Source organism: Sycon ciliatum, chromosome 10 (genome assembly GCF_964019385.1).
Source record: "Sycon ciliatum chromosome 10, ocSycCili1.1, whole genome shotgun sequence".
NCBI lineage: Eukaryota > Metazoa > Porifera > Calcarea > Leucosolenida > Sycettidae > Sycon > Sycon ciliatum.
In genome coordinates, this window is record NC_088652.1 from 13,935,580 (window position 1) to 13,956,409 (window position 20,830).

The 20,830-nt window shown below is 45.7% G+C and overlaps 1 protein-coding gene across 1 annotated transcript; it reads left to right on the forward strand.

Annotated features, from left to right (window-relative positions):
- Positions 1-940: 940 nt before the first annotated feature.
- Positions 941-7,291, forward strand: LOC135826670 (uncharacterized). The gene is made up of 2 exons (XM_065339271.1): positions 941-1,717; positions 7,217-7,291. The coding sequence occupies exons 1-2, from the start codon at positions 941-943 to the stop codon at positions 7,289-7,291; spliced, it is 852 nt and encodes a 283-aa protein (XP_065195343.1).
- Positions 7,292-20,830: the final 13,539 nt, after the last annotated feature.

Here is a 20,830-nt window from a genome sequence, read left to right on the forward strand (position 1 = left end):
TGTCTAACCCCCAAGACAAAATGATAGTAGGCGACTGGCCGAAATTAAAAAAATTAAAAAATTCTCACATACTAGTACAGTGCACAGTAAAACCTGTCAAGGAGGCCACTCTTATAAGGCGACCACCTGTCCTAGAAGACCACCATAACCAGGACCAAGGGATGCTATTTCCAGTCAAGTGACCCTGGATAAGGAGACCACCCGGTAACAGAGACCACATTTTGGAGGTCCCTAGAGCGGTCGTCTTAGACAGGTTTCACTGTACGTGTACTAGTACATAGCAGACTCAGCGCTGTGTACCAGTACATGACATTGTACTGTATTGTACTAAGCTCTGTCTCCGACATTGAGCACTCTCTGCAGCTCGGGGATCAACGGATTTTTACGTGTACATATATGTAGTTGAGGTTCCCGTGATCTACATGTACATCTACATGTACATGTAGATGATAACCGTGGTTGGCTACATGTATAAAAGTCTGCAATCGCCATGCAAAGTGGTCATTGGCTGCCCAAGGCATGTATTGCTTGGAATAGAACTAAAAGTTAAAATAAACATGTTTTGCCGTTGGCAAATCAATCAAATAGAAATTGGTCTATTACTGCCGGTATTTAACAAGTCGGTGTGGAGACAAGAAATCTAATATCTCAAGAAATAATAATTATGGTAAACCCGCCCATACCAGGACAGCAATGCCTGAATGGAACAATACTGAAGGGTTTGAACGTCTTTTTCATGTGATGATCATCAGAAATCTTCGTCACATTGACAGTTTGACTACAAAGGAAAGAATAATATGTTATGGTACCACAAAGTGAACATTACTAGATTTAAAACTAATACAAGAAACACTACTAGTAGTATTCTAAACTAAGTAAAAAACTCGTTGCTATGAGACAGGAGCTGTATTTGCAGAAAGCAGAAGACATATTATCGAACATGACCATGTATGAGAAAGTAGATTTGACCATAGAGTCCTACGAAACCAAGACACGAGAAGTAATACTGTCAGAGTGCAAGAACATGGATTCAAAACTCCTAAAGTCAATCCTACCAAACAGTACGAAGTTCCCCGAGTGGTACGGTCTTCCAAAGGACCATAAGCAGAACTTACCATTGCGACCCGTGGTAGCAGCGTGCGACAGCCCAACGACTGGAGTATCTATTGTATTGGAGCGCATCCTACAGCAGCTCATTCAATTTGTCCCGGCCCACCTGGCTAACACGACGGAAGCAATAACCCACATCTGTGACGCATGTCCGGGATTGAACGCCCCCGATGGCACCATCGTTATGTCCGTGGATGTAGTCGGGCTATATCCGAGCATACCTATTCGGGAGGGCGTTCAGGCAGTGGTGGATATGCTGCAGCAGTATTTCCAGCGGATCGACATGTTTGGGCTGAGTGTGAGCGGGGTACGGAATCTGTTGCTGTTTGTTCTCAGCCACAACTATTTCAGATTCGGCCATCAGATCTATCACCAAGTGGACGGGGTTGCAATGGGTAACAATCTTGCACCCCCATTTGCGATTCTATTTATGCATACGGTTGAGGCCAGGCTTCTGCAGGATTCTCCGTTAGTACCGCTCCTCTACAAACGCTACATCGACGATATCCTGCTGCTATGGACCCACGGCAGGGACAGCTTGATGCGGTTTGTGCAGCATTTCAACTCTGCACACCCAAGTATCAACTTCACATATGAGCTCAGCGAGGTGAGTGGCTCCATAAATTATATGGATATCACAATTATGATCCAGGAAGGCAAGCTGGCATACAAGCTGTACCAGAAGGCATGTGCTAGTGGTCTACTCAGTGATTATATAGCAATAAAAACTGCTTTATGGCAGCTTTCTAAAAAAGTTATTGTGTTCTAGTCCTGGGTCCGGCATAGGCTATAGAAAATTGATAAAATTGCTTCCAAACTGGACTCCGTCTAAAAGTAAGAAATTAACGAAATGTGAGTGCCGAAAATTAAAATTTCACACAAAACCTCACAATAATCACAACACTTGACAATCAAACACTGCTTTCAACACTTGTTTAGTCTGACATTGTACTTGTACTGCACCAACATGCATGCATGGGAAAGAGGATCACGAAGGGAAAAGGTCTTCTAGCTTTTCATCCTGTGTGTGATTATTGTGAGGTTTTGTGTGAAATTTTAATTTTCGGCACTCACATTTCGTTAATTTCTTAGTTTTTAGACGGAGTCCAGTTTGGAAGCAATTTTATCAATTTTCTATAGCCTATGCCGGACCCAGGACTAGAACACAATAACTTTTTTAGAAAGCTGCCATAAAGCAGTTTTTATTGCTATAATTTCTTTTGTTTTTTCTGTCACCAATCAATGGAATGCCCTTATGTAAATGATGGCCTTCACATCATATCAATACCGTATTATACGCATTGATGTGCAAGCCTTTTCTTGCAGAAAATGGCACTAGCATTATACTTCTGCTGGGGAAACATGTGGTTAGTGGTGGTGATACTTTTTTTTTATACGCAGGTCATTCTGTGCATGTTGCTGTTGCAGAATTTCCGGACTGTCATAAAATTGTCTTGCCTTTCAGATATTTCAGATTTACTTGAGAAATGTAGCCAGGTGCGTGTCGCAGATGTTTTTGTTGATTCTGTGTTTATAATTGTTTACAATCATGGGTTATCATGATAAGGTCATCCTGCATCATATTGCACTGAAATCGTAATCCTGTTGATGTCGATACAACTTTTGGAAGTAGTTCAATGACTTCAAACTGTTAGTCCACGATTTTCTAAAACAACACAGCAAAGGAGGAACAATAAACATGTATTAAAATGTAAACAAATACATTGTTGAGTCCGGTACCTCGTTCCAACAACTACACTGATCCTCAGGATAAAAGGGGCAAGGCCATTGGAGGGTCGAGGTCATTGTTATCAAATTGTCAAATTTTTGATAGGGCAATCCCGCAGGCCTAAGGCCTTCTTACAGGGTACCCTGGAGGTACTGAGAGATAAACAAGGCACTCCATAATAATAAAATGGTACACATCTCTTGCTGTGAGTATGAATGATATCCAGTCGAACCTCTTTAGGACGAACACCAAGGGACCGATGGTATTTATTCTGTGAGTTTGTCTTAACCTATTTTATAACCAGTGAATACATTTCTCCAATAGACATACGAATAGATTTTTTCTACAGCGAAAGATTCTAAGCCACACCGACTCGTCTCGTATGAAACAAATGAGTCACTGAACCTTTCTTTAGCAACATGACGGCAACTGAAACAGCAACAGAGAAAGTACGATACGTGTACAGCACATTCTTGCAGGTAAAATGTACTACAAACAGATTGCAGATCGTAATTTTTACTTTGGCAGCACGCAACTTTATTTGTGGCAGTGCAATCTCGGCGGTACTCACAAATCAAACAGCCCAGACTCGAGTAAACAAATCCAATCATACAAGTACGAGATTTTCACGAGACGAGACTGCACCCATTGGCTTGTTTCGTATGAAGCAAACAAGTCACTGAACCTCTCCATAATGGAGATTTTCCCTGATATGCGAATTTATTTTGCATACTCGGTCAATGGGTCCTTGAACCTTTCCCTCCAGATTGGGAACTGCCAACGATAGTATGCCACTGACCAGTGCCTTACTTGTAACGTACCAATGTACAATGAACATGAGTATTTCGACAACACATCTAAGCCTCAGCAGCAACATAAGCCTTACCGTCAAGAAGCCTGTGAACTCGCGTTCTTCGCACACTGTAGGCAAGGGCAAAGAGATAAAAATGGATCTAAATCCGAATAAAAGCAGCACACGTTTCCGTAAATGAAAGGGTGAGCATAAGCAAATGAATCGAAGGAAACTGGTCAACTCAGAGATCACTTGTCATCGAGTATTCCGTAAAAGGAGGCCTCGGCAGCGAAAAAGCTAAATTTAGAAAAGAGATCCTGTCAGCTTTTCCATTATTTATTGCATTCCGCCCAAAATCAGCACACTTTTCGTAAATGAAAGAGTCAACACAAGCAAATGAATCAAAGGGAACTGGTCAACTCACCTTTCATTGAGTAATATTCCGCGAAAGGAGGTCTCAGCAGCGCCGAAACGAAATAAGCCAGGCCAGGAGACAAAATATCCGAAACAGCTCATGCAAGAAGCAGTTCCAAAGAAGGAAGTTCCTCGTGCATGCACATCCGAAAACATGGAAAAGGCAGCAACAAAAAGTCTGCAATGCACACGCATGCGGCCAGCCGGCCGCGCGATGGTAGGAGCCATGGAGCAGCTCCCTGGCCCTGGTCCAGGACCAGGTACCGAGCATCTTACGTAGAAACTTACGTAGCTACGTAGACAACGTGTCTGAATAGCGGTGTCGTTAGGTAGCGCCATGTGAACAGAATAATAGAAAAGCTGACAGGATCGCTTTTCTAAATACTTCGGCAGTTCCCCACCATATCAAATTGGCAGTTGCTTCGTCACAATTCCTAAGAGCTCAGAGGCTCTCATCGAATACCAGAATGCGTGCAGAAAGTGAAGCGAGGGTTCATGAACAATTAAGATTGAACAATTACCCAGAGAGAATCATTGAAGAGGCACGCACTGCCTCCACAAGGCCAAAGCGTCGTCGCCATGCCAACCCATGCTGCGCATTTCTAAAGCTTCCATATAAGTCAGATAAAGTACATCAAGCAGTGAATAAAGCCATCAGAAAGTATAAAATTCCGGTTAGAGTCGTATATGAGCACACTGGTAGCCTGAGGCGCACATTGTGTCGCTCCGCCCTCGTCCCTCCTCTATGTGTCAAGGCTGCAAATCCGCTACAACCGAAAAAGAGAGGTCGCCCAAAGGGGCCGTGTATCTCGTGTATATCCGGGGGACAGGATGTATGTATGCAGAAGAATGTTGTATATCAGCTGAAGTTTTTTTTTTTTTTTTTTTTTTTTTTTTTTTTTTTTACTATATTCACATAACCAGCTCGAAAAGAATAAGGAAAGACAATGGTACGGAGACTAGGACAAACGTGACAACTAATGAGCAGGCGCTGCACCGAGACGCAGCAGTGATGGTGGGGCATTGATGACTCTGCCGACCTGAGGTCTCGGCGTCACGGCCAAAAACACGCACCAAAAACAATGAAAAAAGAAGAAGATAGAGCTGTACAGGTAAGAAAGATGCAAAAACCCAAGGCTTAACACGAGCGATTGTGGGGGAGAAACTGTCTTAGCGTCATACTATTCATAGGGAATCGACTGCCCAGAGCCAGTTTGTGCTGCGAAGATGGCGGTAAACATTCGTTTTGAATGATTGCATTCTCTTGCTGTGGGGAGGCTGGGATAGGAGAGCGGCAGGGAGGGAGTTCCAATCGCTGATGCTGCAGTGTGGGAACGAGCGCTTCAGTGCCAGCGGGGCAGATGCAGGCAGCTGGTGTTGGAGCTGGTGGTCATGGCCACTGACAGCACCGTGCTCGCTGCGAGTTCTGGGGTTGGTAGAGATGATGTGGCGCGGTGGCAAAACAGAAAGCAGCTGCGGAGGACCAGGCAAGCAGTGCAGCTTGTACAGGCAGGCAAGCGAGGCAACAGTGCGGCGGATGGCCAGGCTGGGTAGGTGTGCCCCAGGGCCGATAGCATGAAGCGCGCGGCGCTGAACATTGTTCAGACGCTGGAGGTGGCTCTGCGCAGCTCCCATCCATACAAGAGGCGCATACTCCATGACTGGTCGTACGAACGCCTTGTATACGGTCGTCCGGCCGGCGGGGGTGAGTATGTGGGCGGCTCTGTTTAGGACCCCAAGCCGTTGGCGTGCACGGGTGGCTACGGAGCGTAGGTGATCGCTGAAGGTCAACTTGGCGTCCACCTTCACACCAAGGAGGGTAATGGTGGTTGTCTCGGGCACCAGTGTGCCACCAAACAGGAGTGGGGGGAGATCTAAGCCGGTGCGTCTGAGGGTGGCTGTCATGGCCTGGGATTTGGTCGGTTCAAACATCACTTTCCATGTATGACCCCACTCGTGCAGTCGGTCAACGGACACCTGCAGTGACTGCGCGGCGACTGTTGGGGTCTGCTGGGAGGTGACTAAGCTGTACAAAGTTGTATCATCAGCATAGGCTTCCAAACTGGCGCCGTCAGCGAGAACATCTGGCGCGTCGTTGACGTAGGCCAGGAAAAGCGTTGGTCCAAGGATGCTTCCCTGGGGGACTCCAGCGGAGGTCGTATACCTAGATGACGTCCGCCCTCCAACGAGGCACTGTAGGGAACGGGTGTCCAGGTACGAGGCCAGCAATCTCTGAAGCGGACCATCTATGCCTAGGCTACGCACCTTGTGAAGGAGGCCGACATGCGAGACACGATCAAACGCTCCTGCGATGTCCACAGCTAGGATACGAGCCGCCCCTCCACAGCCCACAGCGCTTGCCCAGGCAGTTTGGAGAGCTTGCAAAGCGTCCGATGTTCCAAGGCCTCTGCGAAATCCAAACTGGTGCGACGTGAGCAGATGATGGTCTTCAAAATAGTTTACGATGTGTCTGTTTACAAGAGTTTCCATTACTTTCGAGATTATGCACAGTAACGATACGGGCCTGTAGTTCTTAAGGGTTGAGCGGGAAGATCGCTTGTGGATCGGAACCACGTTGGCCGTCTTCCACATCCTAGGTTGCACTCCAGACCGGAAGCATAAAGCAAATAGCTTGGACAGTGGCTCTGCGAGCTCATGAGCACATTCCTTAAGGACGCGAGCAGAAATACCGTCAGGCCCGGTAGCCTTGGAGACGTCGAGCCTTGCCAGGAGTCGGCGGACAGCCTGTGGGCGGAAGCGGATGGTGCGAAGAGGTGGAGCCTCTGAGGGAGCAGGGTCCGGTAGGTCAGCCTCCACAAGGTCTGGACCGGCAACGCTACATTTCTTCGAGAAGAAGCGAGCGAATGCCTCTGCTTTCTCTGAGCTTGTTGCCCACTCACGGCCGTCAGAGTCGACAACTAGGGGAATTTCGGGCTGTGTGCGGTTGCCAGCAGCGTTCTTCAACTTCGTCCACCACTGTTTGTCTCTGAGGGACCCAGTTGAGAGGCTGCGACGGAGGCTGTCCTCCTTTGCACGTCGTGATCGGAACTGGGTGGCGATCGCTACAGTCACGGAATCGGTGAATGCCTGCTGAAGTGCTGGGTCATAAGGGTGTTTTCTCCAGTCGCGCCAGCGCTTCTCCTTCTCCCTCTCGGTCTCTGTGCATTCAGGCGTCCACCATACCGGATCGGAAGGCCTCGTTTCCAGAACTTTGGATGGGACAAACTGTGCAACAGCTGCAGTAATCGAAGCGGTAACCTGCTCACAGGAAGTTTCTGGGTCCTCCGTGATGATATCACCCCATTCCACGTTGCGAAGGTGCGCCCTAAGGCGATCCCAGTCTGCCCTGTTGTAGCGAAATACTGTTCGCTTAACAGGGGGTTCACGTCTAGGGAGCACGGAAGAAAAGTCTGACAGTACAACTGCATGGTCAGATCGACCGAGGGGCGGAAGTATACGTGTAGTTACTGGGGACGTGAACGTTGACATTATGAGATCTAGCGGGTTGTCTCCACGAGTCGGTACTGTGACATGCTGGACAAGAAGATGGGCAGCGCAGGTATCTTCGAGAGCCTCGCCTGCAGGCGTAGATTTCGAGCTGTTCAGCCAAGCCCGGTTGTGCACGTTGAAATCGCCAGCTAGGATAATGTGGGAGCCCTGGTGTCTAGCTTCTGGGAGGATGTTGTCGAGATGATCGATTAAGGTAAGATCGCCAGGGGCACAGGACCCTGGCCGATACACTGCTCCCAAGACGGTGCGGAGACCTGGGGCCAGCTGGAGAGAAACCCAGATGATCTCATGTGCGGGGGACATGAGGTCAGGGATGAGCATGGAGGGGAGTGACGACTTCACCCAGATGGCTACCCCTCCCCCATGTGCCGTTCTGTCCAACCGAAGTGGTGAGCTGTATCCAGGGAAGCTGATGTCAGAGGGAAGCACTTTCTCCGCAGTGAACTTCGTTTCTGTCACAATTGCTACGTCGGGCTGATGCTGCAGGAGTGCGTGCTGTAGGTCGGGAAGTTTGCTGGCTAGGCCGAAAGCGTTTGTGCAGAGAATGCGAAGATTCTTGCTACCCTTCATTGCAGGAGGAAGTAATTAAAAAAAGGGGAGGGACATTTGGCGTAAGCGGGTGCATAGTTACATGTATGGCTAAGGGTCCTAAAATCTAATGAAATACCTAAAAGGATCAAGCTAAAGATAAGAATGAGGAAGCTGGAGGAAGACACGAGGTTGAAGTAGGACAGGGAAAACCAGATTGTGTTTGTATACCTAGGGCTACACAGGGGGAGAAGATGTTATCTGCGCCAAGTTATCTGCTTGTTGCTTGACGCAGTGATCTTTTTCGCCTTCTTCTTTCTCTGGTTATCACTGGAAACTACCAATGGGGAGGTCGACTCCCGCGGCCTCTTGTGGAAGCAGTCTGCCAATATCGCCAATGCTCTAGCCTCATCGCCCCCTGAGAGTTTCCCCTCAGGTGGACAGTCCGACTCCTCGGCCCAGCTGCTGTCAGGAGACAGAGTCAGGTCAAGTTCCACGTGGTTGCTTTGTTTATCATGCTCAGGTCGCATTTTGACAGTTACGGCAGAAGCTGAGTCTTGGCTGCCATGTGTACCCGTGCCCTCCTCCAGGGGTCTCGAGTCGGCCTGACCAGCTGGAGAAGCGCCCAGGCTCTCGTGTTGTGGCTGATCCTCGCGCGCTTTGTCTGCACCGATGACCTCCTGGGGTCCCGATTTGACTGCAGAGGCTAGGCTTTCAGGCAGTGGCTGATCCTCGCGCCCTTTCTGGGGTCCCGATTTGACCCTGTTAGCGTACGTTCCACGAGGGGTGCGTGGCCTGGTGGGGCAGTCCGCGGCCAGGTGACCTGGGGACTCGCATACCCTACAGGTGCGTGGTTGATCCTTATACCGTACGGCAAAGACGTGACCCCCTGCCGTTTGAACGTACGATGGAATGGAGGGGCATTGTTTCCCTAGTTTGAAGCTTAAAAAGCGTACCCCGGTTGTAACATCGAAGCCATGCTTTGTGGTGACTTGCCCGTATCGAACTGTTGAAGCGGGACTACCGTACGGTTTGAGAGCGTCCGTCAATGCAATGTCCGAGATCCAGACAGGGAGGTCAGATATATGCAGCTGGAGGATCGAATCCAGTACGTTTGAAACCAAAATTGTCTTATCCAATAGAGAAAAGCCCTCCCGAACAACACGCTCTAGACTCGCAGTGGACATGAAGGTTACAATGCACTCATGCTGTGAACTTATCTGAACAGATGTGAGGTCGTTGTATCCAGCATCTCCCAGTGCATTCGCGACATCCACCACTTTGGTCCCCAGTGGGCAATCGAATTTCCCGGACGTCTCTCGCATCTGCTCCGAGGTCAGTGCCATCCATCGGGGTCTCGAGTTACCAGTGCTTGCCATGATTGGTGGTTAGGTTATAAGGGCACGCCCTAGATATGCTTTATAAGGATCCAAAAACTACCACATTCACAAAAGGATGCAGAGCTCTCAAAACTGCATCCGCTCTTGCTTGGTACAGTTTTACTAAGTGCAAAGAATGTCCGGAACAATATGTTGGTGAGACTGGCCGCTTTCTGGAAACTCGCCTGGAAGAACACAATGGTGAGGCAAGACGAAAGGAACTCGACAAGCCATGGGGCCAACATTTTCGTAGCACTCACCCTGGATGTAAGCTTAACTATGGGCAAAGTGCATTCTCTGCAGTTGAAGTGATAGGAAGAGAGCCTGATCGAGCCCGTCGCAAACTGCGCGAGGCGATTGAGATTCGTGATGCCAAGCCCCATGTGAACATAAGCACCAGATGGGATTTGTTGTGAATTTTTCTCACCTTCCCCTGCTGCTACTTCAATATCACTGAATAATTATAATATGAGGCGGGTCACTCAAATCCATTCTGTTCCTGATGCCTCGTCGCGTCCCTGGTGGTAACAGTTTGGCATGGAAGTTTAACCTCATAGTGCATTGACACATGGGGCTCCGTGCTCCCCTCCTGTGCTAGAATTAACACCATAATTATTTGGCATGTGCCCTCACTTCGTAGAGCACAACGGCGCGCTCTTCTTCTCCGTGATGTGCACAGTTCCACCTTCTCTCTCCCCCCCCTCTGTATAGAGGTGACATAACTCGCATCATTTTTATTTTTTGGCGCTACACTCTGCGTAACGCCATTCACAGAGCACAATGCGCGCTACCTTTTGTTGCTTCTCCTCCGTGATGTGCTAGTTGCGCCTTTTCTCTCTCTCTGCCCCCCCCCCCTTCTGCACACTAGGTGACATAATTCGCATCTTTTTTGGCGCTACACTCTGCGTATATACTGCTCTTGTGTGGCTTCCACGGTATTCATTGCTATTACCTGACGATGGCCAAGTGCCGAAACGTTGTAAAAATAACGGAACTGGTTCGGATGTGATGTGCAGCGCTATGGGAATGGGTGTGTCCACCCGAATTCTTTTCACAGATGAAGCTGCAGGAAGCCTCAGCCCTTCTTCAAACTTAGTATTCTAAAGCTAGCACTATTGAAGGCGTGATTACATGAGCAGCGAGCGTTGTGTGAAACTCAAAGCATGCGTAGATTGGAGAAGTCGATGAGGAAGAGCTGGTTGATAAACGTAACGCATTGATAGTCGTGTAATTAGCCTTGATACAAAGTCATGTACATGTATGCGAAGGCGGACACACATGTACTTCAAGTACATGTACCGTAAAGTACCGCCAGAGCGCCCCGTCTCGCGAGAGCGCCCCACCTTGATTTTACAGCCAGGGAAAGGAAAATCGTATGGCAGAGTGCAATGAAGTTTGTACGATGTAAGAATCTTAGTGTACTAAGGTCACACTTGGCAGGTTTTGTGTGGAGCTTGTGTCCGCTTGAAGGTACGGATTGACTGCAAAACGTGCAATATGTGTACAAGGTTCATGTCGTATGACCTACAGACAGCAGACCACCTCCACAAAACGACCACGAAAGGATGGGATGGTGGGGCGCTCTGGCGGTACTTTACGGTACATGTGGAAGGTCAGTAGTTCTCACAGTACACAAAGAACAGTTTAGGAGGGACTCAGGGAGAGCCCCTAGAGACGCAGCAACCAGCAGGCCCGCCGCCCCCCCCCCTTGCCCGACCTACATGTACATGAACACAGTCTGTAGGTTCAGCATGCACACAATGACCATAATGACCGGTCGACCATGAATGACATGCACCAGCCACCCTACACATAAGCGGCCGTGTAGCCCCCTAGAAGGGGAACCAGCTATGCCCCTGGCGAGGATATTATATTTTTAGAACTTTAAATAATCGACGCGGAGACAACAATTTTATAATAGCTATAAAGAGAACAAATTCTGCTGTCATCGCCACACTACAACAAAGTCATGAAGGTTTACCAAAATCGATTTTCTTGTCACAATCATCAGTGGAAAGCCGTGACTGAAGAGTAACCATGCCAAATCAATAATTTATATACATTCAATAATGTGTTATGAGAACAAAACAAAGTGCTAAAAATAGAATGAGGGAAGGTGAGACAATAGAAGTAAAGTGAGAGCTAAGTGCAACAGGGGTGAGGAACTAATTACAACGCTAGAACTGTGTAGTGAGACAAACAATCATGCTGTGCACCTACGAAAACAATCTTAACGCAACTACATGTTTCTTCTGCTTACAAAGATCAGGCTTATGCAAACGAATACAAACAGCCTCAAGTACTTTCAACTGACTAGCGTACCGTGCCGTACCGTGCGGAAAAACCTCCAGACCGAAGCACATTTTCATTATCCAGAGAACACCTTAAAGCTCGACGTGTTCTAATGAACAACAACGATATTAGAATCACAAGACCAGACAAGGGTCGAGCTACAGTTATTATTAGCACACAAGAGTACAATACAAAAATGGCGGTCATCCTTGAGGACACGAGTAAGTTTGTCCAACTCGGTCCGGTATCTACTCATGACAACACAGTTCGGGTAGAGAAAAAGTTGAATAGTTTTCTCAAGAGACTTAAAGAAAGTAAACAGATATCGGAGGAAGAGTTCTTCAAAATGCGGCCCATTGGTTCCGTCCGACCACGTCTCTATGGGCTCCCAAAAATACATAAAGTGAACTGTCCGTTGCGCCCCATATTATCCATGGTCGCATCACCGCAATATAATATCTCTAAATGGCTGTGTGGTTGGCTTGACATCGTGCAAAAGTTCTATTGCAAACATACAGTTAAAGACACCTTCGAATTCATTGACGTCCTTCGCTCCCACCCAGTTCCGGCCTCCGCGCATATGTGCTCGTTTGATGTTGTGAGTCTATTCACGAACGTTCCGTTAGAAGAGACTATCAATATTTGCCTGGATGTGTTGTACCGGAATGATGAAGTTGATACGCCGTGGATATCGGAGACGGCATTCCGGGAACTGATGTTGCTCGTGACGACTGGTGTGGAGTTTTCCTTCAGTGACATTATGTATAGGCAGGTTGATGGGGTAGCCATGGGCTCCCCATTAGGTCCAGTATTAGCGAATGTGTTCGTTGGTTACTGCGAGTCACTGATTGCAGAACAGTTGTGGCCAGCATTGTACGTTCGTTTTGTTGATGATTCCTTCACCTGGTTCGATTCTCTTGAAGATAGCCAAATCTTTCTTGGTATTCTAAATGACCTACATCCTTCCATACGCTTTACTTGTGAGCACGAACAAGCGAACAAACTTCCCTTTCTAGACGTCCTTGTGGAAAAGTCTAGTCAGGGTACAGTAACATCTGTGTACAGAAAGCCTACATTCACCGGCCAGTACATAATGTTTGACTCGTATTGTTCGTACCAATACAAGGTGAATTTAGTGCGTAACTTGGTGGATCGAGCAAACCGTATTTGCTCCTCTTCCAAACTGGCTGAGGAACTGGACTTCCTAAAGTCAGTTTTTCTAAAGAACGGGTATCCCGACGATCTCTTGAAGGAGCTCATGAGCGAAAGGCTGCATAGAAAGGAAATACGTTTTGGCCCGGACAAATGTCCCACGTATCTTTCTCTCCCTTGGAAAGGTAACCTCTCATTATCCATGAGTCGCGTGGTCCGCAAAATTGTACAACAAACGTACTACGCGGTACATTTTGTACCCGTTTTCACAACTGTACGTGCGTTCACGGTGAGGAAGGATGTCCTACCAACCCAACTCGCATCTAAATTGGTATACCAATTTGAGTGCCGACAATGCGGTAGTCGGTACGTTGGTAGGACTCTTCAACATCTGAACGCACGTATCAAGCAGCACGTCCCACTGCACATGCTGACTGGCTCGGCACGGGCACTGCGACCCAAACGCGGCAGGCCACCTAAGAACCCTCGATCAGAGCCATCGTTAGCACAATTGCCGTCGACGGCAATAGTGCCTCCATTACCCGTATCGAGAGCCGTGGAGATGGATAATGTGCACATTGTCACTAACGTTATAACACAATGCACCATAACAACACAAGAAAGTACACCACAACAACATCCAGCTCATGACCAAAGTGGACGCTGCGACGAGGTGATCATGGTGATGCCCCCATCGCCATCGTTGCCGTTGCCTCCCCCAGAACCGCCACCTGCATCTGCCATCGGCAGTGCTGGGGCTGAGTCTGTGGTGTCGCTGGCACGGGCAAATATGGATGAGGTAAGCACTGAACATGAACAAGAAGAAAGAAGGCTGAAGGAAACGGAATTCAACAGAGAAAACGACACGATCAACATTCAAAGACCTAGACGATCAACGGCTAATTATTCAATGAATTATTACAGTACTGGATGTCAAGCACCGGCGAAGACACTGGGAACAGAAGATTTAGCAACAACAGGAACAACAACAATGACAACAACAACAATGGTAACAAATTACCATCAAGATCAAAGGAGGAGTCAACGAACAGAGGTTCAGCAACGTGAAGCGAGCCTGGGACCGATCGGTGGTGATGAGGAGAATGACACGGAGGACGACACTGAGGACGAGTTGGAAGATGAGACGGGGGACGAGGTTGCGGTTGGTGGAGACGAGGAATCGGATGGTGATTGTGATCGTAAGAAGTCTGCCGTTTTTCTTCATCTGTTGTCTCACCCTAAGTGTCTGCAGGTGTATGATGATTTTAGTTTTTCTGTTCTTTGTCGTGCACGGTACGCTAGTCAGTTGAAAGTACTTGAGGCTGTTTGTATTCGTTTGCATAAGCCTGATCTTTGTAAGCAGAAGAAACATGTAGTTGCGTTAAGATTGTTTTCGTAGGTGCACAGCATGATTGTTTGTCTCACTACACAGTTCTAGCGTTGTAATTAGTTCCTCACCCCTGTTGCACTTAGCTCTCACTTTACTTCTATTGTCTCACCTTCCCTCATTCTATTTTTAGCACTTTGTTTTGTTCTCATAACACATTATTGAATGTATATAAATTATTGATTTGGCATGGTTATTCTTCAGTCACGGCTTTCCACTGATGATTGTGACAAGAAAATCGATTTTGGTAAACCTTCATGACTTTGTTGTAGTGTGGCGATGACAGCAGAATTTGTTCTCTTTATAGCTATTTTAGAACTTTACAAAATAATAATACCCAGACAATCTGTGAAGCTGGAATTGGTACGGCCATGCCCGCATCAGCCTTACCAGTGGTGCCGGCCCTGCTTTCCAATTACTGTACCCAAAGACAACATTGACCACTCACAGTGTGCACGGTCCCACATTGCTACTGAAGGTAGTAAAGATTGACAATGTCACACATTGCTACTGAAGGTAGTAAAGATTGACAATATCACACATTGCTACTGAAGGTAGTAAAGATTGACAATGTCACACATTGCTACTGAAGGTAGTAAAGATTGACAATTTCACACATTGCTACTGAAGGTAGTAAAGATTGACAATATCACACATTGCTACTGAAGGTAGTAAAGATTGACAATATCACACATTGCTACTGAAGGTAGTAAAGATTGACAATGTCACACATTGCTACTGAAGGTAGTAAAGATTGACAATTTCACACATTGCTACTGAAGGTAGTAAAGATTGACAATATCACACATTGCTACTGAAGGTAGTAAAGATTGACAATATCACACATTGCTACTGAAGGTAGTAAAGATTGACAATATCACACATTGCTACTGAAGGTAGTAAAGATTGACAATGTCACACATTGCTACTGAAGGTAGTAAAGATTGACAATTTCACACATTGCTACTGAAGGTAGTAAAGATTGACAATATCACACATTGCTACTGAAGGTAGTAAAGATTGACAATATCACACATTGCTACTGAAGGTAGTAAAGATTGACAATGTCACACATTGCTACTGAAGGTAGTAAAGATTGACAATTTCACACATTGCTACTGAAGGTAGTAAAGATTGACAATATCACACATTGCTACTGAAGGTAGTAAAGATTGACAATATCACACATTGCTACTGAAGGTAGTAAAGATTGACAATTTCACACATTGCTACTGAAGGTAGTAAAGATTGACAATATCACACATTGCTACTGAAGGTAGTAAAGATTGACAATATCACACATTGCTACTGAAGGTAGTAAAGATTGACAATGTCACACATTGCTACTGAAGGTAGTAAAGATTGACAATGTCACACATTGCTACTGAAGGTAGTAAAGATTGACTATTTCACACATTGCTACTGAAGGTAGTAAATATTGACAATTTCACACATTGCTACTGAAGGTAGTAAAGATTGACAATTTCACACATTGCTACTGAAGGTAGTAAAGATTGACAATGTCACACATTGCTACTGAAGGTAGTAAAGATTGACAATGTCACACATTGCTACTGAAGGTAGTAAAGATTGACTATTTCACACATTGCTACTGAAGGTAGTAAATATTGACAATTTCACACATTGCTACTGAAGGTAGTAAAGATTGACAATTTCACACATTGCCACTGAAGGTAGTAAAGATTGACAATATCACACATTGCTACTGAAGGTAGTAAAGATTGACAATGTCACACATTGCTACTGAAGGTAGTAAAGATTGACAATATCACACATTGCTACTGAAGGTAGTAAAGATTGACAATATCACACATTGCTACTGAAGGTAGTAAAGATTGACAATATCACACATTGCTACTGAAGGTAGTAAAGATTGACAATGTCACACATTGCTACTGAAGGTAGTAAAGATTGACAATTTCACACATTGCTACTGAAGGTAGTAAAGATTGACAATATCACACATTGCTACTGAAGGTAGTAAAGATTGACAATATCACACATTGCTACTGAAGGTAGTAAAGATTGACAATTTCACACATTGCTACTGAAGGTAGTAAAGATTGACAATATCACACATTGCTACTGAAGGTAGTAAAGATTGACAATATCACACATTGCTACTGAAGGTAGTAAAGATTGACAATGTCACACATTGCTACTGAAGGTAGTAAAGATTGACAATGTCACACATTGCTACTGAAGGTAGTAAAGATTGACTATTTCACACATTGCTACTGAAGGTAGTAAATATTGACAATTTCACACATTGCTACTGAAGGTAGTAAAGATTGACAATTTCACACATTGCTACTGAAGGTAGTAAAGATTGACAATGTCACACATTGCTACTGAAGGTAGTAAAGATTGACAATTTCACACATTGCTACTGAAGGTAGTAAAGATTGACAATGTCACACATTGCTACTGAAGGTAGTAAAGATTGACAATGTCACACATTGCTACTGAAGGTAGTAAAGATTGACTATTTCACACATTGCTACTGAAGGTAGTAAATATTGACAATTTCACACATTGCTACTGAAGGTAGTAAAGATTGACAATTTCACACATTGCTACTGAAGGTAGTAAAGATTGACAATGTCACACATTGCTACTGAAGGTAGTAAAGATTGACAATATCACACATTGCTACTGAAGGTAGTAAAGATTGACAATATCACACATTGCTACTGAAGGTAGTAAAGATTGACAATGTCACACATTGCTACTGAAGGTAGTAAAGATTGACAATATCACACATTGCTACTGAAGGTAGTAAAGATTGACAATGTCACACATTGCTACTGAAGGTAGTAAAGATTGACAATGTCACACATTGCTACTGAAGGTAGTAAATATTGACTATTTCACACATTGCTACTGAAGGTAGTAAATATTGACAATTTCACACATTGCTACTGAAGGTAGTAAAGATTGACAATTTCACACATTGCTACTGAAGGTAGTAAAGATTGACAATGTCACACATTGCTACTGAAGGTAGTAAAGATTGACAATGTCACACATTGCTACTGAAGGTAGTAAAGATTGACTATTTCACACATTGCTACTGAAGGTAGTAAATATTGACAATTTCACACATTGCTACTGAAGGTAGTAAAGATTGACAATTTCACACATTGCTACTGAAGGTAGTAAAGATTGACAATGTCACACATTGCTACTGAAGGTAGTAAAGATTGACAATGTCACACATTGCTACTGAAGGTAGTAAAGATTGACGGCATATTGATCTGAGAAATCACTGGTGCCAGCAAAAGCGGTCTTTAGTAGCAGGTGGTCTTTAGTTAGAGGTTTGCACCGCGCGACCATATATGGATCCCATTATATGATATGTATATCAAAATGCAGCTAATACAATTCCCCACGACTTGCGCAATGCCATTCTTATTTCAGGTCAAACAACACTTGGAGAGAAAGGCGGAGAAAGACGGAGAGATGGATAGAGAGAGAGAGAGAGAGAGAGAGAGAGAGAGAGAGAGAGAGAGAGAGAGAGAGAGAAGATGAATGTTTTTTGCGGACATCAAATTCAGCTCCTACTTCTGAAGCCAGGAGTCAAACGTTCCCTGTGGAAGTTTCGTTTTGCGCTGGGCTTCAAATTTGTTCATGCGATCAATCGTACCCCCTGTCCTTGTTGCGACTTCTCGATTGCTTGAACGCGATCCTTCAGAATCAGGACCTTGCGGTGCTGCTTTGTTTCTGGATTCCTTGATGCTACAGGCTGTATGATCTCAAGAAGAGACCCACGGTCGGACGAGCTGTCCAGGCCTCACCACCACTGCCGTTTCTGTGCTGCCTTCTCTATGCATACGCATGTACACTGTATATGTATCATTATGATTGTGCAAATTCACATTTCTGAAGGTTTGTAGTTTTCAATAAGAAAAAAAAGAAAAAAAGAACCGGCACAAGGAACTGTCAGAGAAAGTCTGTCCGTATGTGCAAAAGTGTTTCGCACACGCCATCGCACAACACGGAAATGATCCAGAAGCATTGAAAGTCGTTATCCTTGAAAGTCGTTATCCTTGAAAGTCGTTATCCTTGAAAGTCCTTATCCTTGAAAGTCCTTATTCTTGAAAGTCGTTATCCTTGAAAGTCCTTATTCTTGAAAGTCGTTATCCTTGAAAGTCCTTATTCTTGAAAGTCGTTATCCTTGAAAGTTGTTATCCTTGAAAGTCGTTATCCTTGAAAGTCGTTATCCTTGAAAGTCGTTATCCTTGAAAGTCGTTATCCTTGAAAGTCGTTATCCTTGAAAGTTGTTATCCTTGAAAGTCGTTATCCTTGAAAGTCGTTATCCTTGAAAGTCGTTATCCTTGCGTGCGTGCCACATACAGGTACATGTACAATCAACTTCGCTAATGACAACTGTGGATATAACGACAATTCGCTAATAACGACTGCGGATATAACGACAATTCGCTAATAACAACTGCGGATATAACGACAATCCGCTAATAACGACTGCGGATATAACGACAATTCGCTAATAACGACTGCGGATATAACGACAATTCGCTAATAACGACTGCGGATATAACGACAATTCGCTAATAACGACTGCGGATATAACGACAATTCGCGAATAATGACAGAATGTCCATGCCCAGAGCAAAGTCCCATCTAACTGTAATACGTATAATGAGACTTTGGGTATAACGACCCTTCGCGCACAAGAACACTTTTCTGATGCCCCGCTGAGTGTCGTTATACGCAAAGTTTGCCGTATGTATGACGATCATTCCGACTGCGGCACATGGCGCGGTTCCAATAGCAACCAGGACACGTATCGCCATCAAAGCCTACCCCGGAGTAAGGCCTGTGCTTGCCAACCACCAGAGCCGCATTGCAGAAGTCACTGTTCTGCCTCTATGCCTCTGTTATCTATATAGATTTTCTTGCCTACAGGTAGAGTCATCTGGTGCTGGCATTTGACAGAAATCGAGAAACTCGCATCTGACTTGATTGCAGGAAAATGATGGCAATGGGCATGTGCGAGTGAGAACGAGTTCTGCTATTGCAGAATGCATAGCAGATCATCTAGAGTCTGAAAGACCAAACACCAGCAACAGACCGCTACAGACCCTGCAAGTACTCCAGCAGCTGCAAGAGTTGCTGCCTCGTCCCCAGTTTCAACCACTCAGAGTCCAGCCATGCAGCAGTTATATGGCCAGACATTGGAGTTGTAAGACGGAAGGTATGAGAATGGATACTACATGTACATGTATCTGCCTGATCCACACTACCAGCAGTGACTGCAGGCTGTCTCATCCAGCAGTAACCAAGCAGCTCAACTTGCTCATTGACCGCATTATAGGCCATTATGTTGTACACTGATATACAATCATACTGCATTATATACATACATGTACCGTAAAGTACCGCCAGAGCGCCCCGTCTCGCGAGAGCGCCCCACCCTGATTTTACAGCCAGGGAAAGGAAAAATCGTATGGCAGAGTGCAACAAAGTTTGTACCTTGTGTGAACCTTAGTGTACTAAGGTCACACTAAGCAGGTTTTTGTGTGGAGCTCGTGTCCGCTTGAAGGTGGGGATTGTATGCAGAACGTGCAATATGTGTACAACGTTCGTGTCGTATGACCTACAGACAGGAGACCACCTCCACAATACGACCACGAAAGGACGAGATGGTGGGGCGCTCTGGCGGTACTTTACGGTACATGTATTCACAAATATACAAGTAAAGACGTAAATAACAGCACTACCTACCGTCAAGTTTTGTGATACATGAACAAGTGGTAGGGGGGGGGGGGGGATAGGAGTTTCCATGAAGATATTTTGAATTATCACTGTAAACTTACTATAATTTTAAAGACATTGATACGTTTTACTTCACTACCTGTGCGTTCACGCTCACACCATGCACCATGCATTTAAACACATTTTTTTTACCTGTCAGGGGTGGATGCAAATTTGCGAGCTCCTGACCTTTACTCCTTTTTTCGGTTTCCCGGGGCACTAGGCCCTTGGAACACCAGTAAAATAATAGTGATATAATGGCCGGGAAACTCGACCCTAATACGGACATCGCCGTGCTTACTGACGATGAGCTCAAGGAGCTCATCCAGCGACTGGGACTGGAGTTCCCCAGAAAGGCGAACAGGCCAATGCTGATTGCCCTACTGTGAGGATCCAAGGACTCGGCTCCCGTAAGCCATGCTAACCCTGATGTAGCTAGCCTTTGCGCCGCACTCTCCGAACTTACCGGGGTAGTAAGGGAACTGAAATCAGAGCTAAAGACGATGAAAGATGTGAATGTACAGCTGAGAGATTCCGACAGGGAAATTCAGGCGTTGAAGGACGACGTACAAAAGCTCCGACGTGAACTGCATGCTGAACAAGATCACCAATCCCGTTTGACCCACGTCCACGCTGACCCTGGGGATACAACAACTCATCTCAGAACTACTACAAGTAGTACTCTCCCCATGCACTTTAGTACGAGTACCGACGCTATCCCAGACCTGTCACATGCA

Coding starts and splice junctions, on each gene's coding strand:
- LOC135826670 (XM_065339271.1), top strand. CDS start 941: ATGACCATGTATGAGAAAGTAGATTTGACCATAGAGTCCTACGAAACC. Junction 1,718..7,216: donor TCACATATGAGCTCAGCGAG/GTGAGTGGCTCC, acceptor CTGTGCATTCAG/GCGTCCACCATACCGGATCG.